Source organism: Pelecanus crispus, chromosome 18, assembly GCF_030463565.1.
Source record: "Pelecanus crispus isolate bPelCri1 chromosome 18, bPelCri1.pri, whole genome shotgun sequence".
Classification (NCBI taxonomy): Eukaryota; Metazoa; Chordata; class Aves; order Pelecaniformes; family Pelecanidae; genus Pelecanus; species Pelecanus crispus.
Genome location: NC_134660.1, coordinates 3,780,925 through 3,807,866, shown reverse-complemented (window position 1 = coordinate 3,807,866; position 26,942 = coordinate 3,780,925). Strand labels below are relative to the sequence as shown.

At 44.8% G+C, this 26,942-nt stretch overlaps 2 protein-coding genes across 7 annotated transcripts; both read right to left on the bottom strand.

The window, feature by feature from the left end:
- Positions 1 to 330: 330 nt before the first annotated feature.
- DHX8 (DEAH-box helicase 8) lies at positions 331 to 16,270 on the bottom strand. 3 transcript variants are annotated; one of them, XM_075722890.1, is made up of 23 exons: positions 16,149 to 16,270; positions 15,706 to 15,791; positions 15,022 to 15,094; positions 14,490 to 14,575; positions 13,751 to 13,860; positions 13,331 to 13,642; positions 12,320 to 12,464; positions 11,542 to 11,745; positions 10,928 to 11,015; positions 10,491 to 10,588; positions 9,794 to 9,941; positions 9,220 to 9,401; positions 8,613 to 8,807; positions 8,224 to 8,409; positions 7,509 to 7,719; positions 6,993 to 7,174; positions 6,088 to 6,228; positions 5,643 to 5,798; positions 4,654 to 4,791; positions 4,099 to 4,227; positions 2,809 to 3,005; positions 2,479 to 2,658; positions 331 to 1,951 (listed from the first exon to the last, which is right to left on the bottom strand). In XM_075722890.1, exons 1-23 carry the CDS (start codon positions 16,261 to 16,263, stop codon positions 1,732 to 1,734), a joined length of 3,582 nt encoding a protein of 1,193 aa, XP_075579005.1. In that variant the 5' UTR covers positions 16,264 to 16,270; the 3' UTR covers positions 331 to 1,731. The 3 variants fall into 3 exon arrangements, with proteins under 3 accessions (XP_075579005.1, XP_075579006.1, XP_075579007.1); XM_075722891.1 differs by having other exon boundaries at positions 16,198 to 16,225; XM_075722892.1 differs by lacking the exons at positions 13,331 to 13,642; positions 13,751 to 13,860; positions 14,490 to 14,575; ... (1 more) ...; positions 15,706 to 15,791; positions 16,149 to 16,270 and adding an exon at positions 13,303 to 13,317.
- Positions 16,271 to 18,809: 2,539 nt separating this feature from the next.
- TMEM106A (transmembrane protein 106A) lies at positions 18,810 to 26,856 on the bottom strand. Of its 4 annotated transcripts, none has more exons than XM_075722914.1 (8): positions 25,927 to 26,856; positions 25,020 to 25,618; positions 24,511 to 24,574; positions 23,990 to 24,149; positions 23,330 to 23,470; positions 22,716 to 22,759; positions 22,012 to 22,065; positions 18,810 to 19,779 (listed from the first exon to the last, which is right to left on the bottom strand). In XM_075722914.1, the coding sequence occupies exons 2-8, from the start codon at positions 25,315 to 25,317 to the stop codon at positions 19,659 to 19,661; spliced, it is 882 nt and encodes a 293-aa protein (XP_075579029.1). In that variant the 5' UTR covers positions 25,318 to 25,618; positions 25,927 to 26,856; the 3' UTR covers positions 18,810 to 19,658. The 4 variants fall into 4 exon arrangements, with proteins under 4 accessions (XP_075579029.1, XP_075579031.1, XP_075579032.1 ...); XM_075722916.1 differs by having other exon boundaries at positions 25,020 to 25,235; XM_075722917.1 differs by lacking the exon at positions 25,927 to 26,856 and having other exon boundaries at positions 25,020 to 25,293; positions 25,490 to 25,535.
- Positions 26,857 to 26,942: the final 86 nt, after the last annotated feature.

Below are 26,942 nucleotides of genomic sequence, written 5' to 3'. Positions count from 1 at the left end.
CACTCTAGACTAATCAAGGGTAGACCAGACTAAACCATATCCCGAAGTGCCACATCTACCCGTTTTTTAAACGCCTCCAGGGATGGTGACTCCACCACCTCTCTGGGCAGCCTGTTCCAATGCCTGACCACCCTTTCCGTAAAGAAATTTTTCCTAATTTCCAGTCTAAACCTCCCCTGGCGCAGCTTAAGCCCATCTCCTCTTGTCCTATCGCTAGCTACTTGGGAGAAGAGACCAACACCCACCTCACTACAACCTCCTTTCAGGTAGTTGTAGAGAGCGATAAGGTCTCCCCTCAGCCTCCTCTTTTCCAGGCTAAACATTTTCATAGAATACAGTAACAGATGCAGCAGCAGTTTGTGGAAGGAAAATATGCTTGGAAGAATATTCAACAGGACAACCTTCTCTGCCTAATGCCACAATGAAAAAAGCCTCCAAACTTACCAACTTTCTAATTCTATTTAACTTTATGAAGATGTAACACCACGGGAAAGCTCAGGGCATTTATACAACATAATAAAAACAGTATATACAACATCCCTGCCCACCTTTGTACATAGATACAGATTTCCAATACAGCTACTTTTCAGTGTGAAACATTCTTCAAATTCATTGACTGTAAAACAACCAGCCAACTTCATTCTATTCATTTCAACAACAGTAATTTTAGCAAATGTCCCAGCTTTGGAAAAAAAATAAAAAAATAAAAATTGGGTATCTGCAGCTATGGAGTCAAATAAGTGTCATCTGTTTGCAACAGAAAAAGCAATTTACAGACAGTTTCAGCGTGGCACAGCACACACTGGATAGGCAATTTCTTTTTAAACAAGGAACTGTTACACAATGTTTTACAGACATTTTAGCTGTAAGAGCATATTCTATGAAAAAACCCAAGAGTTGTGATGTCACCAAACATTGTAAGTGGAAATAAAACACATGACACATTGTATAGAAAGTCTAAACATCTGTAACCACTTATGTTCACAGACAGAGCCGTGCTACAGAGTGGATGTGGTTAATTACCGCTTGATATACTAGCCTTCAGCACACAGGAGATGGTGATGAAGGATAAGACTTGCAGTCTGACCTGTGCCATTGTCCAAGTATAACTGACATTCTAGCCGGGTTTCAAGGGATCTTTCCTGCCTTATCCCAAAGCCACACATACTAAATATCTCACCACAGATGGCTTGCATAAAAGACAAATAGTTACACTGAACGGGAAAATGCGTGAAATAGGAAAAATGGAGAACAAGCAGCTCCCAAAAAACAGCCACTGTCCAAGAGCATAAGTAGAAATAAATTCCTTTTAGCAGGGTAAAGAAACAAACTATTCTAGCCTCTATTTGTCTGGTCATTCAGAACAGTTAGGTTGACGCACAACTATTCCTTAGTCATTAACTTCTTGTTGTTGTTCAACTCAGCGCCCAGATTTCCAAGATTTTATCTCTTAAAAGCAGAATGACTAAAGAAGTGCTTCAAGAACCGCTTCTGAAATGATGCAACACACCGAGGACACCCAGGACATTTGTCTCGCAGCTGTGGAATCTGAGGGGTAGCTGACATGAGTACACATTGCCCCCTTGTGCTTTTGCTCTGGAAATACTTATTTTCTGTTACTTTGGTAGGTAAGCTTCAATTGAATGTCCCTTCTTTCAGGACACTTGCAACAGTGTCAAAATCACAGTCCTAGAAATACAAAACCAGTAAGAGTCCACGAGGGAACTAGGCTCATCGCCGCCTGAATGCACGTGATATCCTCCAAGCGTTGGGCTCCTCATAGCGATTGTACAGGGGTTCCAGCCGCTGCTGCTTTTTCTGTTTGCTCAGCTTGGTTGGATCAGAAACCTTGAAGAAAGCTGGTGCAAATTCCACCAGCCAGCGAGGATCAATAGTCGTCACTTCACGCATATATTCCTTGGTGGTCAGCACCAGCTCATGATACACCACCCTGTGAAAAGGGACGGCAACTTTGGAAATTAGTTTTTCCAAACAAGAAGAGACAAGGCAAAGGCTGGACTTGCCCCTTTAGCTCCGTTTCACCCTCCTTCAGCATAAGACTCCTTATAAGCTCCAATGCAGGCTCCAAAAGAACCATCTTCTTTTTCCTCTCCTACCTCACAACTATTCTTCACATAGAACTACTTCATTCCATTTAAAACAATCTCTCTCTCCCCACTTCCTCCCCCCTCCCCCGCCCAACACTTACTGTTTTAAACTCACTTCCATAATACAGAAATAGAACTGCAGGCTTTGACTTTTTGAGCCAAGGCCGGGCCTAGTCTCATCTCTGCACAGGGACTAATTTTAGCAGCAGAAAGAGCCAAAAGCAGACTTGAAACTTTTCTCGCTCTGCTCATTACTGAGGAACCAGCAGCCTATACTTTGATCTGTACTCCACAAATAGTGCACACCACAACCTTTTCAGTTATAGAGTTTGAACTGAAATAGAAAATGACACAATATTGCCTTCCTTACCATTCTGGCTGCCTGTTGAAGAGAGCACTGGATGGGTGGATATAGACTACTTGCTGATCAATGAGCGTCCGATAACCTTCCTGGGGATCCTTCTTTGCTGCATTTCGGAAGAAGCCACTACAGATGGCCTTCTGGACTCGAACTGTTGCCTTCCCACAGGATACCACATCCAGCTTGTGCCTGCCAGACAAGAGTTAGAGAAAAAAAACATTACAGTTCTCCAGACTTGGGTGCAGCTACCAACATCAGATCAGCAAATTTTGTTTAGCTACTACAGTGTAAGAACACTAAGAAAACAAAGTCACTACTTGTCCTTCTTGACGTGCTCACCTGTCCATAATGCCCAGCATCTGCTTGCGGATATCCTGTGCCCTACGTAAGGATCGGGCCTGGATGAAATTTTCATAGCACCAGGGATTTGAAAATTTATTATTCTTCCAGGAATTGTACACAGCCAGCAGAGTGAGGTGGTCACCTTCTGTCTGATGGAACTTGGCTTTCTTTTGATCAGCAAGCGCTTGTTTATCCTAACACATAAAAAAATACGTGTCCATCAGGTACCTACATTGCAGAGACAATCCTTGTGCAAAATGAAGAAGGACATGGGCTCCTTGTCACTCATGCCATGACTTTTTAAGGCTACCAAGAAACAGATGATATAAGACTGAGAAGACAACATAAAATTTTGAGTGGTAAGTGACTAAGGACCAAGCAATGAGAATCTAAAGGTTACTGGGACTGCTCTCGCTAAGCCAAAACGACGGCCGTACAAAATGAAAGCCTACAACTGTTCTTGCCAAAGAGAGACCTCATGTGGACTCTCTGAAAGACGCTCCCATGGGTGACAAGGACCTGACCAGAAAAAATGAACTCCGCATTTATTTATTTTTGTTTTTAAACTTATACTTTTTATTCAATTTCAGCCCCTATTTTTGAAAGGACACTTCAAAGTAAATGGCTCATTTATACTGTAGAAAGTATCTGCATGCATTGAACTAGCTAGTTTTTTATTGGTCTAGAAGCAACCTCAATTACTCATCAACAAAGATGCTGAAGCAGTAGCGTTGACCCTGCTGACCTACCCACCTCTCCCCACTTCTCCAATCTGCAGATAAAACATTAATCAAACACTGTGGCTACACAGATCAGAACTGAAGTTAACAGACTGAACTGCAGCAGGCCATCACAATGAAGAAATAATGGATTCAAGAGGAGTCTGCTGTTGAGGAATCCTACCACAGCAGAGTCTGCTGCTTGCCAACTTCAAAGAAATCAGCACAGGATAGGATTGCCATGAAGAAATACATTCTGTGTATCTGAAAATGACAAAGCCATTCTGAACTCCAGAGCTGGGACTGACTTGGTTTAGGGTTGTATATGTTTACTGGGAAACGCAAAAGAGAATGTCAGACTTCTAACTTCCATCTTCCCACCTGCAAAGAAACTACCCACATCCACAGCTACGGGGTGTTTAACCAAAAGGTACATCAGAAATGTAACGTACGAGCACAGTCTAATCAAGCTACAGATTTATTTTGGCAAACATGCTCACTAACACCCGAGGTGCACACGAAAAACACCCAAACTATAACACTGCTGCTTCTTGGCTGCATTCCTTACCTTTGGCCTGTAGAACACGTTCTGTACAGACAGCATGGAGACTATTGTCAACATTTCCTCGCTGCATCCCAGATGTACAGACATGATCAACATCTTACACAACATAGGCTCCAAGGGGAATTCTGCCATCTGCAAGAAACCTGTTTCAGGGTACCCTTGCAACATCTTGGAAAATCTTGAGTCCTCTCAGTGCAAAAGAGAGCAATGCCCTTTCTTCCCTGTTTCCTTTCCAAAGCAACGTGCTTTACCCAGAATAACTTTACTCAAAATGAAACAAATTATTTGTCTATATTCACAGTCACAAGAATATCCCAATACTTACAGGAAATGTTTAGACATTAATAAAAGTAACCATATGAATAAGGAGATATAATAGCTGCTCTTAAAAAGCAGAAGATACCTAACTATGGTAAGTGAAAAGCTACCGATAAAACACAAGAGAATAACCAGAAAAGGAAACCAACAGTGCCAGGCACACGTTACACAACTACTCTCATGTCAGCCCCTAAATATTTGCAACCCAGCCAGTGCTAAGAAGTATTCTATTTTGCCTACCCTGCGCCCAAGTCGAGTGAGCAGTCCCTCATCATCCAGCGCTCCCAGGGTGTACAGCTGCTCCATGGCAGTTATGAGAGTTTCCATTGGGGGAGCATCCATAAAGTCAAAGGAGAGCAAATCATTGATGCCCATAGCCTGAACAGAGAGTGGAGAAAACCCAAGTTAAAACACTGAGAAGGAAGACAGCAAACTCCAGCCAGAGATATCTCATCATCAAACAACGAGGCACTACAGAACTTCAAGCAACCCTAGCCTCATGTCCTTATCCTGACTGTAACCACAGTCACAAATACATGGCTAGATTTCTACACTTCAGATAATCTGCACTGGCCCATGGCTTTTGCCCATCATTCAGTTTTCCGGTCTGCTTCTTTGGTACTGTTCCATACCCCTCTCGAGCGAGACGCTTCAATCGAGGAGACACATAGGCTAAATGCTGGTTTTGAGGACTTCCTGCCTTGTAAACCAGCATGGCTTGACAGCTCCAACAGACACTAAATATGTCTCCACCCTTCCCCTTTTTCCCAGAAAGGGGGAAAGGCAGCAACTTCCCCAGCTGCTATGTCCTGGGTTAGATCCAGTTTGCAGATTCCCAGAGGGATGGTACATGGTTAGAAGATGCCTACATTTGGAGATCAAAAACCACTCTAAAACAGTGTGTTTTATCTGTAACAACATAAATGTACCTTATATAGGAAATGTGTACTGCCCGTAAGATTCCTGTTTCCCAAACCTCCTGCAACTATTCCGTGCAGCTGAGACTTATAATTTAGGCAGATATTCAGCATTATAACCCTCAACAGAAAAATGCAGGAGCAAGCTCAGTGCCTGAGAACTGCATTCGATGCAGTGTCCCTTCCACGACACCGCTGTTCACTGGAAGGATCTGAAATTACCGAAGTAGTTCACGAGGTTCAAAGTCAGAGACTCATTTACTGAAACACTGATGACCATGTTGGCTTGCTACAAGTTGGTGAAATACCCACCTTCAGGGAAAGTACCGTACTGGCCAAATTTGTTCGCTGGATTTCAGGCACGTTGGTGGTTAGCATTTCATCTCGATAAGCACGCTCTGTATATAACCTATAGCATTTTCCTGGTCCTGTTCTCCCAGCCCTTCCTGCTCGCTGCTTTGCTTGAGCCTAAAGGTAACAAGGCATCTCGGTGAACAGGTGCAAACAGGCACAGGTGAAAACAAGCAAAATAACATGATTAATTATTCACAATTTTACTTGTATTAATGTAAAGAGACTTCCAGTGCAACCCAGGAAACTATGTATTCCTTAGGCACAGCCTCAAGGAGTCTCAGGGAGTCATCAAAAATGTGGTTTTATCACTGGCTCACTTTGATGTGCCATCCAAGCACATGGAAGCATTGAGACACACATTACCAGCAGGAAAAAAAAAGAAATTCAAACACAGAATGCCTACCTGTGAAATGGGTGTAACAACCAGCTGGTCAATTCCAGTCTTGGAGTTGTAAACTTTCTGCTTCACAAAGCCAGGATCGACTACGTAGTATATTCCATCGATGGTCAAAGATGTCTCAGCAATATTAGTGGCGATGACAACCTGCAAACAACAGTTTGATTCAGTACCAGTTCTGTCTCTGGTTGCCAAGCCAACCATGCTGCTCAGCTTAAACAATCCATTCTACATGATACGAGCAGTTTGTTATAAATGCAACTACTAGCATTTAACATCAAAAGGAGAAATATCTTCACAGAGGAATGGAAAGAAGTGTTATCTTAGAGTCAAAGATGGACAGGTTTTAAGCATCTACATTTGGTTTAGATTTGGGCAATACGGGAAAAGAGCATGATATAAATCACAATTAAAAGCAAGTGAAAGATCATTGTAAGTTTGTAAGCAGACTGCACTACTTTAGGGAGAATTTTTGCCTATCACTCAAGCACAATCCATATTTAGAGAAGAATCTTCCGGAGAATATATCTCTAGATACTCATTAGCTGTTTGGTAGGGAATTTACATCCATCCAACAGGAACTGCATTTACATTTCACTGAAGTTAATATCCTTTAAAGGCAGCATTAAAAAACACACCAAGAACATCCCACGCAGAGGTTTGCTACACCAGATGTTTTTATATACATTTTCAAAAGCTTAGATGGCGTGTATAGGCACGTACACAACCAAAAACATGCTCTAGGCTACATATAAGCCACCTTTTCTCCAAACCTACACCACTGTGTCTGAAGTTGTAACTAATAAAATCAGAAGTACTAAAGAAAAAAAGAGACACATGATTAGCGGTGTAATACACCCCACTATTAAAATGTATCAGCAGAAGATGAAGCCACACTTAGCTGAAATTACCTTTCTGCTTCCTGGTGGGGCTGGGTCAAAGATCCTGGTTTGCATTTCACTGGGTAAAGCTGAATATACTGGTAGGATAATTAACTCTGGAACATCAGGTCCTAGAGATTTCATCCTCTCATAGAGGATTTCACAGGCAGTGTCAATCTCTTCCTGACCAGTTAGAAACACCAAAATGTCACCTACACAGGAAGTAAATTAAAACATCCACAGAATCAACTCTGTTCAGTACAACTCCTGCATTACCACATTCCCATCCCTCACTTTTTCCATTTAAAGCAGAGGATCCCCAACTTTTGCTAGCCCCTGGGCAACAACTCTTAGCCAGAAGCCATACTTCAGTCTTTCACCCAACTTTGTCAGCATTTTATTTACTGTATTTGCAGACCACAGAGGATAGTGCCGACAGCATTTTGCTCACGTTACTAATATATGATCCATGACTTATAGAGAGACCTTGCTCCTAGGTATTAGAGTCCTTGAATCACCAATCACCCTAGAGCATTCTCCACTCACCTGGTGGCTCTGTTAAGTGGATCTGCATTACTGTAATCAGACTGGCATCCAAATAATCCGTCTCGGGCTCTTTTGTGTACAGAATTTCTACCGGGTATGTCCTGCCAGGAATTGTGAAGATTGGCGCTTCGTAGAAATACTGAGAGAATTTCACAGCATCCAGCGTTGCTGATGTCACTATCAACTTCATATCCTGCCGTTTCTGCACTGTCTGTAGCGGGACAGAAAGTCCTCAAGTCATTTATTGCCTTTGGGACTATTAACATATGGCACTTGACTTAAGTCAGAGAAATATGACCAGTAATGTCCAGTGTTTTGATGTCTGAGTAGAGGGGCAGCTCACACCAGTACCCAGAATTTCTAACAACGGACCACTAAAGGTCACATTTCAAATCTTTCTTAGCAGCACCTATCACAGAAAGCCTTTGTCAGAGAAGGAAGAGCAAAGCAAGAACACTCCTCTGCTCATCCATCATTATGAGCATCCCGGACTGACAGTTCTCACTGTTTCTGCTGAATTTTGCTTGCTCTGTCTTCACGCAGAGGCTCATCTTCTGAAAATGTGGACTCCAAACCCTTAGGAGCATTTGCTTTGCTTCAGAAGTGACTCTTAGAGCACATGAATGAACTTGTGTGACTCCCTTTCCCTGTGCACTCCTATCCATAGGTAGCATCCAGAGGACACTGAAGCAATAAAAATCAAATGCTACATTACCTTCTTCAGGAGTCCAAAGAGCACATCTGTATGTATGGTCCTCTCATGGGCTTCATCCAGCATGATAATGGCATACTGAGTGAGATCAGGATCTATCAAGCACTCCCTCAGTAACATACCGTCTGTCATGTATTTGATAACTGTTTCAGGGCTGGTACAGTCTTCAAATCGAATGGTGTAGCCAACCTAGAAAGAAGAGTTGCACAGAAACTGAAGCTACAGAACTAAGTTATTGGCACCATTAATTCCCAGTTTGATTACTCTGCAAGCTCATTTTACAGCCTATGAGGGAACAGGCACATGGACACACAAGCAAACTAGCTCCAGTACTGATTTTTCCTACTTTTCCTCATGCTTATTTTGGCATGTTCTTAAGCATGGAAATTCACCTCTTGTCCCAAGCAGCAACCAAATTCCTCTGACACCCTCTTCGCAACAGACATTGCAGCCACTCTGCGAGGCTGAGTACATCCAATCTTTCCTCTTGACGTATACCCCGCCTCAGCCAGGTATTGGGTAATCTGTGTAGTTTTCCCAGATCCTGTCTCTCCGATAACAATCAGAATCTGGTTGTCATGTACAGCCTAGAAAAGGTCATAACAGATACACTTGTCAAAATTTAAGAACAAACAAAACAAACAAACAAATCAACACAGTATATCTAGGACTAGACTGAGCACCTACTGCTCTTGCTCCAGTTGACCCAGACCAAAAATCATACAAGTGTTCTTACTGATCAAGTCAGCAACCTGCTTAACCGTTTAGCTGACCCATCCCTTGCCAACGTGATCCTAGTTTCAATTTTGACTGATGTCAATAAATAGCTGGAGCTTTATTAAAATATACATACATATATATATAATCCTTCAAAATAATTATTCTGAACTACAGTTCTGCACTTATCAACTGGCTATTCACCTGTCAAGATGCTAAACCAAGAATATTTATTTTGAATTACTGCTTGCTCAAACAAGAATGCCATTTCAAGAGTCTTACTTGTATCAGCTGCTCCTTCAGTCTGAAGATTGGGAGACTCTCTCTTTGCTCAATGATGGAAAGCTGGGTCTTCTTACCATAAGAAGCTTTGTTGCCACCAAATGCATGTTTCTTCCACTCTGGGATATCATTGGGCATCATCCCAATACCTCGCATGTTTGCAGCTATTTGCCTTCCATCCACTAGAAAAGAAACAATTTCACCATTATATTTAGGTTCATGCAGCACAGACCCCGATTATCCTGCTCCTATTGTTCCATCATACCTGGCTTCTATACTTGTGTGTTTAAGTATTTTTTATGTTCCTGCCTGTATACCCCCACTATTGCATTCATTTCCATGTAAAAAATTGCTTCACCGTCCATCTCACCTTTTAGTAATGCATCCCTGACAGATAGCAGGATATACCTGTACATTTCCCTTGACATTCCTATTTCCACTTCAGTGGAAAAGCATTTTGTCTTTGCCTCGCTTTTAAAGTGAGGCAGACAAGCACAGCATCAAGACACTCCTCCTGGGTTGCTCAGCTATCACAAAAAAGACAGAGTTCACACTTAGATGTGCTCAGACATACCATCAGGGAGAGGATCCACCCAGTGTGTGTTGAGTCCCATGGGGATAGAATCCATCTCTGCTTCTCTCTGGGCTTGTTTAAGTTCTCGTCTTTCTTTGGCTAAAGCACTCTGCATCATTGCAGCCTGGGACAAGGAACCATCTGGATTCTGGAAAGCAAGAAAAAAAGCGAAGATTTCAAGCACTCCCAATGCTTCAATTAATCTCTCTGTCATCACTGTCCTTTAGAAGCCTCTTCTGAAGATGCTTTAAAAGATCTTAACTTTTCATCTATTTGACTTCCTGGATATTTCCATTTGCCCAGCCTCATGAACTTCCATGGTCATGACTAATATGGGGCATCCCTACACTGTCTAGTCAGAGGGATTATGGGCGCAACCAATGAAAAACAAGTATTTCTCTACTACTTTCTACTTTTAAAAGGTAAGAAAAAGCAGAACAGAGAAAGTATGTTTAACACACGTACGTGAAATGGTTGCTGCTGCTGCAGGCTAATGCACATTTTGGTCCTATTATTCCACTTCACTGTCACCAGGTAAGTAAGAAAACAGATTTGTAAGTAAAGAAAGGATCTTCAGTTGAGTGATAATGTTTTTCAGGGCTCTGAGTAATGTCCAGGTGGAAAACTGGTCTCTAAATTCCCAAATATTTATTTAATTAAATCAAGTACATTGGTTTTAGTCCTGGAAATCTCTTACCTTTACTATTTTGATGGGACTCATATCCATGCTCTGTTTAGTATGACCTCGAAGGAATGGTGGCTCTTCTTCAACCAACTCAATCTCAAGGTCCTCATCTAAAATCCACAAGTGACAATTTTTATAGAAAAGTTAAAGATCTTCTTTCAGGTACATAAAAGCACCTCTTCAAACGGTGCTCCCTGTGTATTCTTGATTATGATGTAATTAGATAGTTTTAAAAGTGAGAACACCGCACGTAAAAAGAATGCACAGACAGGGCACATCCAAACATCACTAATAATAAGGCTAGAGCAACCCTAGTTCCAAATGTTTAAGATAACAGCAAATTCCAAGATGCTTCACATACACTTATATCATCATCTCTTCTTGAATCAAAACATGTCCAGAAACACAAGGAATTTACAAACAACAATAAGACTAATTGGAAATACTACCTTCCTCATCATCAACTTTAGGAAGAATCCCAGTCTCCTCATCAAAGTCAGGAAACTCTTCCTTGGAAAGCACATTAGCCGCAATCATCTGGGAACAGAATGAATACAACATGAATTTGTCCCCATGAACGAGCACAACTCACGCCTAGGTGGTCTCAGTTCTAATGCTATTGCCAGACTTGTAAAACAGGAACAAAGGAATGTAATTTCAGAACAAAGGAATGGTCCTACATTCTAGCACAGGTCTCCCCAAGTCATCCAGTCTCTGAGCAAATAGTCCTTTTGTTATTCTAAATGCCACCAGTGTGAGACAGCTGGCTTATGCATGGCAGGACTGCACTGATGATCACATACCACCTAAGTGCCACTGGACAAAGATCGCGATCCCCCAGGTCAGAGCGATCTCTGGAGGTTACCTGGTCCAACCTCCTGCTCAAAGCAGGGCTATCTTCACAGTTAGAACTAAGCTAGAAGTCCCAAATCACAAGGCGGCAGCAATTCAGAGGCGAGCAATAAGTTACAGAAACAAACAATTAAGGAGCTGTATTCTAGTTCATGAAACTCCCTAGCAATTCTGCTGACTGACACCCTATTTCCCCGAATACAAAACACACCTGTTTTATTTCCCATTTCTCTGGGTCTGAAATTCGGGTGAGGCGTTTCCGTTCAAGGCTATCATCCTCCACCTCCGGGGCATTCACCAGGGACAGGTGACTGGGTCTGTCCGGGTTTCTCATAGAAGTTTCTTCATTGGTTTCTCCAACCAGGTTTCTCCTCCGGTTTGGGTTCAAGTCTTCCCCAGTGTCTTGATCAACATCCTACATTAGATTAATTAATCAGTCAGCTCTACCTATATTACTCTTCTCCTTATCTATTAACACTGATGCTTCCTCTAACACAAGAGAAAAAGCAAGGTGTGTTTCCCAGCGAGACTACTACCAACAACAGCCCATACACAGAAAATGCTATTTTGCATGCTGCTTTTTTTTTTTTTTTTTAGCTGGTGTTGTGAGGTAAGTACACCCCAAGGCCTGGAACACTCTACTTTGCTTTGGCAATGACAGTGATTCATTTAAAATGAAATGCTTCTCTCATACTGAAAAAGGAAGACAAACACTGCAACAGCTTGAGGTTTACCTTGTCACTTAGCTAACACATCAAGTCAAAAAATTGTTAGGAACATTACATCAAAACCAAGAACCTACAGAAGATGAGTAAAAAGTAATAGGCCACTTAAACACAGGACAGTAACTCAATTTTTTTTAACTCCCACTTGAAGGGTTATGTATTCATTTTCATCAAAAAGAAAAAAATAAATAGCAAGAAGAGGCATAATCTTTAAAAATGTTGGCACCCCAAACTATTACAAGCACTACAGAATGTCTTCCATACCTTCATGCTCAGGCTGGTTTTGGATCCAGTGAAGGATAACACCTTCACTTTTACTCTTTGTCCTTTGCTCACAACATCGGCAACATTGGCAACTCGTCCTTCTCTTCGAAGCTCCGAGATGTGGACCAAACCCTCCCAACGCTTCCTGTAGGTGAAACAAACAGAGGGGCATGGCACATTTTACATTATTATGCCGACAGTCCTTCAGATCATTCAGAATCTGGATTAAAATATTTCGTTGCCAACTGATTGTTTGTGTACATTCATAAACTTTTTTATAAGGAGAACATTCTCTGCTGTCTGTCCTGGTTTCGGCTGGGATAGAGTTAATTTTCTTCCTAGTAGCAGGCATAGTGCTGTGGTTTGGATTTAGTAGGAGAAGAATGCTGGTAACACACCAATGGTTTAGTTGTTGCTAAGTACTGCTTATGCCAATCAAGGACTTTTCAGCTTCCCATGCTCTGCCAGGTGCACAAGAAGCTGGGAGGGGGCACAGCCAGAATAGTTGATCCAAACTGCCCCAAGGGCTATTCCATACCATACGGTGTCATGGGCAGTGTGGAAACTGGGGGGGGTTGGCTGGGGAGCAGCGATCGCTGCTCGGGAGCTGTCTGGGTATCGGTTGGCAGGTGGTGAGCAATTGCATTGTGCATCACTTCCTTTGTACATTATTATTATTATTGTATTGTTATTATTATCATTACTATTTTACTTTATTTCAATTATTAAACTGTTCTTATCTCACCCCAGGAGTGTTTCTCACTCTTACTCCTCCAATTCTCTCCCTCATCCCATTGGGGTAGGGGGAGTGAGCAAGCGGCTGCGTGGTGCTTAGTTGCTGGCTGGGGCTAAACCATGACACGGTCAAATTGATTTTTTCTGAAACAGACCTTCATTTTGGCATCAAAACCCAGCATGCCTTATTGTAGCCTCATAACTTCTTTCAGATACTAGCAGAAAAGAGAGCTCAGATGGAATAGTACCAGATTTCCTGTGAACATCAGAAGGTACCTTAGTCCTTCCAGCTGCACAAAGCATCCGAATTGCATTATACTTGTGACTTTGCCATTGTAAATGTCTCCAATGGAAGGCTCCTCAGGTGGTGGACGGTCTATGTGCTTGTCTCTCCATCGCTCATTGCTCCTCTCGATGTACTTCTCTCGATCCTTACGGTCCCTACTGGGACTCCGACTTCTGCTCCTTGACCGGTATCTGGATTTTCCCCTGTTCTTATCCCGAGTCCTAGAACGTGACCTAGAGCGAGATCTGTGCCTTCGTTTCCTGTCCCTGCTACGACTTCGGCTCCTCCTCTTTTTCTTTGCCCTAGCAAAGAAACGTTACAGATTTGCAGTGAAATTCAACAGAAGAACAGAGCAAGCAGGCAATACCAACCGCCAATACCCACCCCCCAAAGACATACTAGATGCCTACCGGTGGTCACTGCTCCTTTGCTTGCCCTGCCTGTCCGCGCTAGGCATTAGAGCCTCAAGTTCTTTAAGTGCATCAGCTGCCACTTTCACGTCATCTTCATCGAGCATATTCTGCAAGAACAGAGAACCATTCTATAAGAAGGCTGATAAAAAGTCTGTTACAGAGAATTAATCTACAGAAAGGATAATTACAAGCATATCTATTTGGAAGGAATGTAAGATAAAAAAAGATCAGACAGAATACGTGATCCAGGAGGGGGAAAAGAAAAAGTAATACAGCTACCCCCCTATTTTGCCACAATATTGAGACAATTCTGCTTGTATACAAGACAGCTTCGTCTCAACACCTCAGATTATTACAAAAATATAAAATGCAAGCCCCTTGTAGCATCTGAATGTCCAAAATTTTTATCTAGTTTGTAATCCATCGTTATTTTGAACATTATGTAAGAAAGGCCAGGCTACAAATTTAATGTCACAAGAGCTTCATCTTCCAGGTGTTCTGCAAAACCGTATCAACATGGCAACTGCTGTAACAGCTATTCCTGATAACTACATGCAATAATACCAGCCTTCTACCTCTTTTGTATTTCATTTCTCACAGTCCACTTTTACCCATGCATTAGCAGGAGACACTCATGTTAATGTGAAAAAACTTGAAACTAAGAGAAACAGGGCGGCGCAGGGGAAGAATTATGTTCACACATGCTCACAAAAGAAATCTGAAATTATGACCTTACCCTGATGTTGGGATTGTCTGGCCTGCAAAGGGCTGGAAACAATTCCTTCAACTTTTCCTTCTCCGATTTGGGTTTGACAGCTGTCTCTGGTTTTGAGATTTAAACCAAAAAACAAACAAGCAAACAAAAACCCAAAACTTAGAAGAGCTAGAACAATTCACTCTTGATTTTCTGTAACTTAATATAAAGTTTAATTTTCATCTGAATGCAAAGGTTGATATTTTACAGAGATTCAATTCAAAGATTACAATGGTACCTTCCTACAAATAAAATTCTCATCGTTAGTGAATCTGTGAAATACATAAATAATCTAAATAGCGTACTCAGTATATTTTTAGTGCCTGAACAGCTTTGCTAATCTACCACTACAACAGAGAGGCTCCCACTGCAACGATAAGATACAAAGTCTTGCCTTAGAAGACTAGAACAGTAACTACATTAATCTCACCAAACAGGGCCAAAACTAGAAAAAACTAAGAGTTTTGTTTTTCTTTTTACACTGAACCAATAAGAGGGACAAGATTATGCATACCTTTGCTCGTAGATGGCTTTGGTGGAGGCCGCATCGTCTGTATGAGACGTAGCAAATTACTAATAAGGGAATCCTGAAAAGTTTAATAAAATACTTCAGCCTAAGAAATGACTGCAACACTGTTTTTCGTCATTAGAAGGCACAAGTGAGGGTTTATTAGCAGAACAAAAAAGCAGCTCAATTCTGAAGATGCATGTTCATTTTTCAAAAATATCATTGGATTTCATGTACATCCTAAAAAGGTATAATAAGTTGAATCTGAAAATTATTATGGTAATTCCATTTAAGTGACTTTTCTGCTTGTCATTTTTAATCACCTATTTAATCCAGCCACAGTTATTTCTGAGGAACTCACGAACCTGGCATTTACATATCATAAAAAGACTTACGACAACATTTGCCTTCGTGAAAAATTGTTTCTTCCCTATTTTATATGCTCAACAAGACAATAAGCAGTTCAAGTCCTCAGAAGGATGCTTCACAAAAACTACAAAAGTTTTTAAAAAAGAGGAGGGCGGGGGAGGCTCGGCTCGATGAGACGAATACTCAACTGCTAACAGCACGTAGTTTTCCAACTGAAGAAAACCAATACTCGCTCCACGCACCTCTCTCTTCAAAACAAAAAGCTCCATAAAATACTCCAGGGCAAAAAGAACATGCAAGTAACATTCAGATCTCACTTACGGTGAACTCAGCGCCATTTTTTTGAAGAACTGCTTTAAATGCGTCAAACGTAGTATTTTTCTCAGCAAGACTTATCACAAACTCGGCTGCGAAGACAAAGCAGAAAGTAAATTAGAACAAATAACTAAAAGGCAGCATAAAGCACTTCACGTTTGGACAAAAGCTGTTCTCCCAGCCAGCGAGGTCTGTCCAGCTAGGGAGAAGCTGCAAGGCGATGGCAGAGGCTTCTGTTCCAAGGCCCGGACCGAAGCACTTTCCCACGCCCGCGACAACTTTTTTTGGAAGAAAAATCATGGGGTTTGGTTTGTTGTTTTTTATTTTTTCCTGAATTCGAGAAGCCCCTTCGCAAAACGCGCCCGGGCCGGCAGAGAGGGCGACAACAGACACGGGCAGCAGCGCCCCGGGCCGCGCTCGCCACGGAGACCCCCAAGGGCCGCGCTCACCCAGGTCCTTGTCGTTGATGCCCAGGTGGTTGTCCAGCTCGGTGCAGACCTTGGAGACCAGCGACAAGTACTCGAGCTTCGCGAGCTCCTCCAGCGCCGCCGGGTCCGCCATCATCGCGCCCTCCACCGCCGCCGCCGTCACTTCCGCCTCCGGGGCGCACCGGAAGTGATCGTGAGGGGGCGGGGGTACCGGGACGGCCCCGCCTGGGGCCGGGCTGCGGCACCCGGCTCTGCGGCAGCCGGCTCCGCGGCTGGCGGCGGGCCCGGCCCGCTCGGCTCCCTTCGCAGGGGGCTCGCACCCCGGCCACCCTCGGCGAAGAGCTCACCGCAGGGAAACCGGCAGAGCGGCCGGGGAGGGGCGGGAGGAGGATCCGGGGAACCACAGGCCTGTCCGCCTGAGGGCAGGAGCCATCACACGGCACGCACAGGAGAGCCAGGCGATCAGGGCCAGGCAGCGTGGGTCCATGGAAGGCGGGTCTGCTTGACTGACCCCCTCTCCTCTGACAAGGTGACCCGCGTAGTGCCATGGGTGTTGTCTGCCTGGACTTCAGTACTAAAGCCTTTGACGCTGTCTCCCAGAGCATTCTCCTGGAGAAACTGGCAGCCCAGGGCTTGGAGGAGCATACTCTTCACTGGATGAAAAACTGGCTGGATGGCCAGGCCCAAAGAGTTGCAGTGACTGGAGTTAAATGCAGCTGGCGGCCAGTCACAAGTGGTGTTCCCTACAGCTCAGTACTGGGGCTGGCTCTGTTTAACATCTTTATCAATGCTGTGGATGAGGGGATTGAGTGCACCCTCAGTAAGTTTGCAGATGACACCAAGTTGGGCAGGAGTGCTCATCTGCTTGAGGGTAGGAAGGCTTTACAAGGGGTCTGCACAGGCTGGATCAATGGGCCAAGACCAGCTTGAGGTTCAACAAGGCTCAGTGCTAGATCCTGCACTTGGGTCACAACCCCATGCAACGCTGCAGGCTTGGGGAAGAGGGGCTGGAAAGCTGCCTGGCCAAAAAGGACCTGGGGGTGCTGGTTGACAGCAGCTGAACATGAGCCAGCAGTGTGCCCAGGTGGCCAAGGCAGCCAACAGCATCCTGGCTTGTGTCAGGAATAGTGTGGCCAGCAGGAGCAGGGCAGTGATCGTCCCCCTGTACTCGGCACTGGTGAGGCCGCACCTTGAATGCTGTGTCCAGTTTTGGGCCCCTCAGTACAAGAAGGACACTGGGGTGCTGGAGCGTGTTCAGAGAAGGGCAGTGAAGCTGGTGAAGGGTCTGGCGCACAGGTCCTGTGAGGAGCAGCTGCGGGAACTGGGGTTGTTTAGTCTGGAGAAGAGGAGGCTGAGGGGAGACCTCATCGCTCTCTACAACTACCTGAAAGGAGGTTACAGCAAGCTGGGCATCAGGCTCTTTTCCAAGTAACAAGCAATAGGACAAGAGGAAATGGCCTCAAGTTGTGTCAGGGAAGGTATTAGACTGGGTATTAGGAAAAATTTCTTCACAGAAAGGGTGTCAAGCACTGGAATAGACTGCCCAGAGAAGCGGTTGAGTCCCCATCCCTGGATAAAAGACACGTAGATGTGGCACTTAGGGATATGGTTTAGTGGTGGACTTGGCAGTGCTAGGTTTGCAGTTGGACTGGATGACCTTAAAGGTCTTTTCCAACCTAAACAATTCTATGATTCTATGCATATGAGCTGGAAAGCCTCCAGAGTGAGCTACTTCCCCCCCGCCCCAGGATGCTTGCATCCACATATGGCAAGTGCACAGCTGGCCACAGCTGGCCAGTTCAGCCTCAGGCACCTTCCCTGCTCTCAGCTCTGCATCTTAAAGCCGTCTCCCCATCAAGTCTCCCATCTCCCTTCGTGCCCATGTACCTGCTGATGAAGAAGCTGCTGCATCACTGGAGCTGTACAGTGGCCGCAGCAGGGGTGAAGGCCTGCTGTACAGAGAGACGAGCCATCCATCTCTGGTCGCATAAGGCCCTTTATTTGTGAACAGATGGTAACGGTACAAGTGGATAACAGCGGTATAGAAGCACAGCTGGAAACCCAACAGCAGGGGAGGGAAGCACATAGCAGAATCCACAATATGGCAAATAGAAAATGTGATGAGCAGGGACGATTTCAGAACAGGACATGGACCTTCTCTTCATCCCTGCTTCAGGGAGGAAGCTGACTAGTTACCATTTCAGTGTGATCTCAGTGGATGATACAGTGAGGAGCAATACTCTGCAACAGCTCTGTAAGAGGTCCTGGTTTAGGAAGCGTATTTTGAAGACAGGATCAGAGACTTTCTTCAACTATTCTGATGCTTTGCTTCTATCCTTCAGTGGGACAAAGGCAGGAAAATGCTGAACTGCCAAGTAAAAATTTTAGTCCAGCAACTCCCAGGCTCCTATTTTACCATCTAGAATGCATCAGGCAGCATCTAAACTAGAACCTAAGGAATAATGTTTAACCCCTCCATCGTTTGGGGGATACAACTACCAGCTCTGGGAGGAGAAAAGGCTGCCAGGGCCGTTCCTCCTGTAAAGTGTGTTGGGTAGTTTTGCAGCTTTAGACAAAAAAAAAAAAAAAAAAAACACAAAAAAAACAAAAAACCCAACCACACCCACCCCAAAACCAGGTGTTCCCTGATATTCGTGCAAATTAAGCTTTTCCAGTCAGAGATTAACTCTCTCATGCTTGTTGAAGTTGAAGGCATTAAATGCCAAAGCATACAAGAAATCAATACAACAAACAGCATATGCTGGGCCCCACACACCACTCGCTGGAAAGCAGCGATTTTTTTGGTTTATGATACAAAATGCATTTTCTTCTTAACAAAACAGATGCCATTAAGGGACAGCTAGTGGATGGGCTTGTTTTAAAAATACACATATACAAAAAAGCATACTCTCATCTGCTATACCGGACAGCTTAAAACAGCAGTCACCCAAGAGTCAGTCTCACAAGGTGTTTTGGCACAACATGCAGTAGTTTTTCTTAAGACTCATAGATCTAGAGACATCAGTCCTGTTTCTCGCTCTTGTGCAGATTGTGCACGTGTCGTTAGATTCTGGTGAAGTAGATGCAATCCAGCTAAAAAGTCTCATCACAGTCCTTTTTCAAGTTATGAAATACTTACATTCAGGACAGAAGTGCAAAATTATGCAAGGAGGGAACAACTAAAGTTAGTCTGACTAGTAGGGCACCGCCTCCAAAGTAGCAGTGAAACGCAAGAGTGTGGCCCACTCCGATCAGCCACGCAGAGACACCCCACGCGCTGGCCCCTCTGCTGAAGCGTCAGCTGTGGTAAGGCACTGAAACAAGAAAGCTGCAATCTGAGGGCAGCAGAGTCCACACTGATAAGGCCAAGTATGATACCATCTTTGCATGAGAGATGGAACTCTTATGCAGGAAACACCAAGCCTCCTGTTTAAGGCATAGGTTGAGAAGAAGCCCCAGAAGTCTGTCTCCCTGTGAGTTGCCTTTGTGGTGGAATATGCCGCACCCAAAAGCTCTGCCAACCTGGCCCCGTCATGGTGGGCAGTGGTACAAGGCGTGAGGTAGCGTGGCATTCCCCCGGCAGTCCACATACTGGTAGTCTTCAAAAGCCAGCTGCTCTGAATGAGACAGGTACGTGCAGGTGAGGGTACCCCTGCAAGGCAAAAGCAGGTCAGAACTGCACTTGCGATTGTCCCAGATGAGACTTCTCATAGTGAGAGCTCCCATGGTGAGCTCCCGCTGCCATCCTGTTTGGTCCCTACGACATAGCCCAAGAACACAACAGTCAAGATACCCTCAGCTCAATTTCACATGTTGGAGAGGGAAAGCATCTTTCAGACTGCACTAAAGAAAGCCTTTACAAGATCACTACCATCAATCAGATGCTTTGGCCATTCTAGAAGCCCATTAAGACTTCCTACCCCAGTCTCTTCTCCCAAGTAGTTGGCGATAGGACAAGAGCAAATGGGCTCAAGCTGCGCCAGGGGAGGTTTAGATTGGATATTAGGAAAAATTTCTTCACGGAAAGGGTAGTCAAGCATTGGAACAGGCTGCCCAGAGAGGTGGTGGAGTCACCATCCCTGGAAGCGTTCAAAAAAGGGCAGACGTGGCACTCTGGGACATGGTTTAGTCCAGTCTACCCTTAATTGGTTTAGTGTGGACTTGGTAATGTTAGGTTAATGGTTGGACTGGATGATCTTAAAGGTCTTTTCCAACCTAAACGATTCTATAATTCTATGGTAACATTCCTGTGCCATTTCACCATTTACCTGTTCCCAAAGTGCTAGTGCAAGTCACAGTGAGTGGCTGTTTATGGAGTTAGCTAGACAAAAGCATATATTTTTCAGTCACTATCTTTCTGTGCCACCTCAAGAGCCCTTTGCATCAAGTAGTTTCTCCCAACACTATGCAATCCATCAGTGGGTAATATAGGCAGGAGGAGATGTGGTGCAGAAAAGTGTAAAATTGACTGGAATCATCTTCAGCTTCTGGCTAACGGAGAGCTTGCAGGTAGAGAGCACAAAGGTCCTGTCAGCCCAGAGCATCAGCTAAGAAGGACAGAGTTGCCTTAACAGCCAGAGCCACTCTCCATGCTGTTAAAAATGCACCATTTTTGCCATGCTTTGAGTAGCATGGGGCTTCTCTGCGTACTTTACCTGTTTACACTTCAGATCACTCGGCACCGATTACAGTTAAAACCTGCATTAAGACCCATAAAACAAGAAACTTGACAACACAGCCCTCCAAATTGCAACAGAAGACCAAGATTTAAACACCTGTGTTTCAGGAGATTGCCAGTGACATTTTTTAGTGACTTGGGAGAATTCCAGCCTTGCATGCCTCCAAGAGATTCACATGTTTTCTCCAATCAAACACTTTTCCTAATATTCACAGTCCATTTCCACATACAGCAGGTGTAAAGCCCAAGCTTTAGATTGGCATAAAAGACCATGACGCAAAAGCAGCTCCTCCTTCCTGAAGAAATCATGGACTCGGTGACAACAGTCTGCAGATGGTGAACCCAGAGGTCCATCTTCCAAGAGCGGCCTCACAACCTGGAGTCTGTCACCACAGATGTGCAGGGAGATCCTGCACAGGCTACACAAGGAGACAATTTCTGCTGCAGAGTTTTCCAAAGTGGCTTAAACTCAGCTAATGAAGACCACTCTGCTATCATGGCTGCATGGAGGCACTCTAGCACTGCTATACCTCATAAGAGCTTCCCTGTCTCACACATCGGGTTTAGCTCTCACTCAGACCCAGTAGCAACCTGTCCCAGCAGGATCTGTATTATAAAGCTGCAGTTGTGCTCCTTCCTCCCTAGCAGGGCCTGTCATACTCTAAAACACAGTCAAGCTGAGGATGGTCCTCTGGTCCACCCCCTGAACAGGAGCTGCCTCAGGCAACAGAATCCGCGGAAGAGCCTGCTTTGTCCTGCCTTGCTCTCGGCAGCTGCTGTCAGAACACTTGAGGCAATCATCCGCACACCCACACAGAGTCCAGGCTACTGAGTCTGCCCCCAACCCATGAGGCAGGCAGGCATAATCGAACCAGTCAGTACTTCTAGCTCTGGACCAAAGAATTACTTCCCAACAGCTACAATCAGCATTCCAGAAAGAATTTTGCCAGGCCAGCTTGCCTTAAGCAACAGTGACAGCTTAAGCCGTCAGTAAGCCTGAATCCAGGGGACTTCTTAGGGCAGTGAGGGCTTTGGAGAATTATCTCCTCCTCACACCTCAGCACACCTAATCCGGGTAACAGCACATGCACACTGCAGGCAGTCCTGGTCTTGAAGAACAGTGACTGCAGACCTTCTTGAAGGGAGCTGAGAAACAATGTAGGTGACATGGATGTTAGTTATAGCTCTGAACCAGGCATCACTTACTGTATATGCAGCAGAACATTGTGAACTTTGACTTTTGTCCAGGTGCAAATGTTACTACAAGAGAAAAGAGAGAGTTAATTTCACAGGAGCTGCCTGCACCGTGTTTTTCCTGTCCTCAATTATTCCATTGCTTCTCTGCTTCTCCCAAAAGGTCTGTCTGCAATACTCTTCACAACAGCTATGTAGGCAAAGTTCTTCAAGCACAGCAGCATTTACATCAGTAAAACATGTTTTTGCTGGCGTTACTCTCTAACTGGGGCTCTAGTAAGCATGGGCCTCAAATATACAGGGCACCACCCTGTCTGCACAGCAGCTTTGGTTGCTGTGAACTTCACACAGTTTGCTGGTCATTTGCAGAGAAGTGTAATTTGTACAAGGTACCTTTAGCTGCTCACAAATGGAGCATTTAAAGTTGACAACCTAGACAGGAAATTGATATCATCACTTACTCATCAGAATGTATGGCAATTTACATTGTTGAGCCAACACTAAGCAGAGAGTACCAATAAATAGAAAAGGAAATTAGTTTAAAATGGATGTACCAGACTTGTATCCAGATCAGCTCCACACATTAAACTGAAAAGGACACACTCACTCAGCTTCGCTCTACAGACAGGACCAGCACAAGAAATATAGTCATGAAAAGCCTATAAGCATTAATATCATTTACTAACCAAGGGAAGAAATATTCAATAATTACTCACTAGGTGTTGTCGTCCATTATCCTACTGGCCACCATATAATAGATCTGCAAATGTGAACACAAGAGAAAGGAGGAAGTACACAAGAACTAGTTATGTTTGTATACAATTCAGAGAGCTGAATGAAGTAGGGAGAACGGAACTCTTGTTAGGTGTCTGAACCTGAGTTTCAAGATCTAGCCTAACAGTTGTTTTTAACAGTAGGTAAGAAAATCAAATCAGAAGTTAGATCTAAAAAAGCCTTAAAAAGGTCATCTAGGCCACACACCTGACCTTTACACCAAGAATGGATCAGCTGTGCTCAAACTTTTCCCACCAGGGTTTTGTCTAACCTGTTTTTAAGCTTGCCATCATTTTAAAGCAAGCGTACAACCCAGCCCACTACCCAAAGAGCAGACATGTGCCTTGCCCAAGAATGTATCAGCTTCAAACTCAGCAACATGCAAATTCTTACAGCACCCCTTCCCAAAGTGAGATGTGGGAAGCTGCACGTGGAATAGCTTTGAGTATTTGGCAGACAGATGACAAAGGAGTGAATCAAGCATACAATAAGCACCTCCCCATCCAGGACACCCAGATTAGTTTAGGAAAAAAATGCAAGAAACAGAAGAGCTCACCTGGCTGCTCTGCAAAGGGCTCATATTCAGCAGGGTTTTCATGGTGGTCTTCCCTACTACCAGGGACTGGTGCAAAACCTCTACGTCTAGCTGCGCAACGCTGACCAGATAGAAGTTGCTATTAGTTATGTTCAGCATGTTCTAGGGAGAGAAACAAAAAAAGAAAAACCCCAAAACACAAATCACCTTGCAGCAGGGCCATATATTGCTGTTGCAAAGCTACTTTAAATATATACTCCTGCTATGACCTTACAGCAACACTGGACCACATTGTCCCTTTCAAATCCTCAGACGTACATCCAGCCTGGCCACAAAGGCATGTACGCTGCAGTGTCTCCCATGACAGTCAAAGGAGGACAACCAAGCAGCTCAAGAATGCAAAAGAAAAAGGATTCCCAGAATTAATCACAGTGCTGCTTCTACACAGCCCCTTCGGTCACTTTGTGCGACTTGCTCGCTCAGAGCCAGGCCAGCCACGCCTCTGATGCTGTAACACACTCTGGACATTGATTCCAAGCAGCCAGAGAATGGACTGAGATGGTGGGAATGGTACGACCGACTTCAGACAGCGATCAGTTAGTTAGCCTACATATGGAGTGGCACGGGAGATAAGCAGGGAGCCGTTCAGGTCCACTCTTTGACTGTGAGTTGAGCACTTACTGTCACATTGAGGTAAATACTGGTGGTGGTGGCATCAAAGCCAATGGAGGAGGCATTCAGCCCTGCAGGCAGCACAGTAATGGAGCGAGGAAACAGGAAGAAAATGCTGAGAGATGTTGTCAGCAGGCAGATTGTCACAGCAAGACATACATAGAGTTTCCTGCAAAACAGCACCAGGGCCACAATCATTCTCTTCGTTTGTCAGCTGCAAGCACCTGCTCCAGCTCAAAGGGAGGAGACAATAAACACTTGGGTGCCAGAAAACTGGGATGGGCTTGTGCTGAACTGTTTGCCAGCTACCATGTCACAGCAGAAGCAGGGTAGAGCCCCTGACACAGTGCATTACAGTATAAATTGCTGGAGATCCCCAACATCTGCTGTTGCTGAAATGACACAGTAAACACCAAACTTATTGCAAGTCAGAGCACAAAGAGTGAAACACCCAAAGTGCTGAGGCTTTCCTTCATATGCAGAAGAAACATTCAAAAGATGAGAAAAGGGGAAAATTTAACAGGACTTACGTTCGTCTAGGCTTCAGCCTCTGGTCACCATATGGAATCAGAGCCACCAGCTGCTTCTCTTGCTCTGAAAGAGGTGGCAGCAGATCAGAGACCCCACTAAGCACACAAGTAAGTAAAGCAAATTGCATTGCAGGACACTGCACAGCAGCCTAGTGTCCATCTGCACTCACTTCACAGGTGATGCTGCCCCATTAGAAGGCAAGTGTGATGCAACTAAGATTTCAGTTTGAGCATTCCCATTTCTGGGCAGAAACAACTCCTCCCCAGGGGCCCCAGGGCAGGCTTTGAGTAATTATCTAGAAACAGCACTACCTGCCTTCCCACCCCATCCTCCCCAATAGAGGCAGCCCACGGAAGTCACAAGTGAGCTGGAGGTGCCAAGACAGGACATTCCTAGACTGGATACAATAAAGACCAACTGGTTCGACCAAGGTCTTTAGGCAAAGAGACACGTACCAACCTCAGAAGGCTCAAAAAGCACCGACACAGCACACAGAAGAATCACCTACCCCTGGGGATCCTTCCTGTTCCCTGGCACGTTGGACAGCTGACATAACCTCGACGTGCAATGCCCATACAGGACACAGAGGACGTAGCAGAGTCATTAATACTAGCATAATTAGCGATTTCATCTTCAGCATCCAGTTGCTTGGGTAAAATCAGTTTGCCTTCGCTCTCCTTTTGGTCAGGTGTTTTCCCGAATGGTGAAAGTTTTCCACCCATAGCTGAAAGAAGAATTTTCTCTAGGTCTCCAACACCACCGAAATTGTCTCTGTAAACAACCTCCAAGAGCAGCACCATTAGCATTTGTAGTAGATCACAAGTATCCTAACATGTAGCAAGTTTCTTAAAGCACAGCTCTGAAATTGCTTTAAAAGCTGAGTTACTGCAAGCAACTCAATCTTTTAAACACTCAGTCTTCTAGACACCCTGGTTGCAGGGAAAGTGGCTGAGAACGCCACCCTACAGAATAGCATACCAGATTCTTTTTTTTTTTTCCTCGTAGTATTTGGTAAGAGAGCAGAATGCTGACTCAAAGCTCCTGAAGGTTTTGAGATGACAACATAGCCCAGAAGAACCACCAAGTCCTTGACTGGTCATTATTCACCTACATCCAACAGGGAACTCACGTGAACATCAAGGCCTTGGCATTCCCAGTCAAGCACAGCGTTACTAACAGCAACAGCAGCCTGACTAAAATCAAATGGCACACAAACAGAATCTAAAAATAGATAAAATAATCTAGTCTATTTTATAAAGTTAAAAATACTGTTGAACTCATTTTCCCAGGCTTCTGACAATCAAAAACTTTTACATCAGCTCCTAGTAACCCTCCCAAAAGCATTAACAATACCAAGCAGAGGAAAAGCAACTGTATTTTCATCACAAGGACATCAGTTGAATGTGGTTTCCTACCTGTGCCAGTCTTTCCTCTAGGCAGCCTTGTTTCAGCAACTTGGATATAGGTAGGATGTTTAGCTTTGATAAACAGCAACTTCTACGTTTGCCCAGATGATCTGGAGGCTTTGCATGAATAACCCCTCAGGGCTCTATTATAAAAGATACAAAACATACTAGGGACAAAAATCACTGTCTGGCAGCAGTGCACCAGCACGACAGAGTTGCAGAGCACAGGGCTCATTCCACAGCCCACAGCCGTGGGCCACAGCGGCAGGACATGGGCCGGTTCCAGGGGCAGCTGCTTTTTTCCTTGCTCACAACGGAAGAGCCAGGATCTCCCTTAACTAGCAGAGGCGGACAGGGCTGCAGCGCTGCCCATTTGGCCTTGGAGGGCCACAGAGGGGCCTTTCAGCAGCCCAGAACCCCAGACTGGGAAATTCTGCAAGACGCTGCGTGGAGGCTTAAGGTAATTCAGTGTTCCCCACCTTCTTGCAGCATGTGGAGGGGAAGGGAAGGACAAAGATGCCTGAAGGATGTGGGCTTTCCTAGCATGAAAAGGGCCTCGTTATATTGTACCACAAGTCCCCATTACCTGCAGTCTCTTGAGGGCCCCAGGCAGCGAAGCTGCAGCTTTACCTGCACTCTCAGTTAATGTTTACCAGCTTTTGAGAAACAAGCAGTGAGGAGGAGTGGCAACCTTTTCACGGAATGGGGACAACCAACCAGGGAAGCTGGGGAAGTCATGAGTGGGTATCGGACAGAGCCAAGGGCACAGTGGGTGAAGTTTAACCCCTTCATGGAGCACCCTTAGGGGTTATGGCGAACCTGAGGGGCTGCCTACCACCCCCCGTACTGCCGGGGAGAGCCCCAGGGTCTGCAAGGGGAAGCAGAACGCAAAGGCAGCGACAAACGCCCAGGGCCGGCGCTCCACTACCACGAAGCAGGGAGGGCGGAAGGGGCTCCAGCAGCTCCCCCAGCAGCTCCCCCGGGCCTGCCCTCACACCCCGCGGCAGGGCAAGGCCACCTGTCCG

Bases quoted from the DNA above. Each gene is read 5' to 3' on its own strand.
- DHX8 (XM_075722890.1), bottom strand. From the start codon at position 16,263: ATGATGGCGGACCCGGCGGCGCTGGAGGAGCTCGCGAAGCTCGAGTAC. The intron at 15,095-15,705 runs GTAAGTGAGATC...TAAACTTTTCAG, and splicing joins AAAATGGCGCTGAGTTCACC to GATTCCCTTATTAGTAATTT. The intron at 11,746-12,319 runs GTATGGAAGACA...AATCTAATGTAG, and splicing joins AAACCAGCCTGAGCATGAAG to GATGTTGATCAAGACACTGG.
- TMEM106A (XM_009490269.2), bottom strand. From the start codon at position 25,317: ATGCTAATGGTGCTGCTCTTGGAGGTTGTTTACAGAGACAATTTCGGT. The intron at 23,471-23,989 runs GTAAGTGCTCAA...TTCTCTCCCTAG, and splicing joins GTATTTACCTCAATGTGACA to AACATGCTGAACATAACTAA. The intron at 22,760-23,329 runs GTGAGCTCTTCT...TCACATTTGCAG, and splicing joins GCCCTTTGCAGAGCAGCCAG to ATCTATTATATGGTGGCCAG.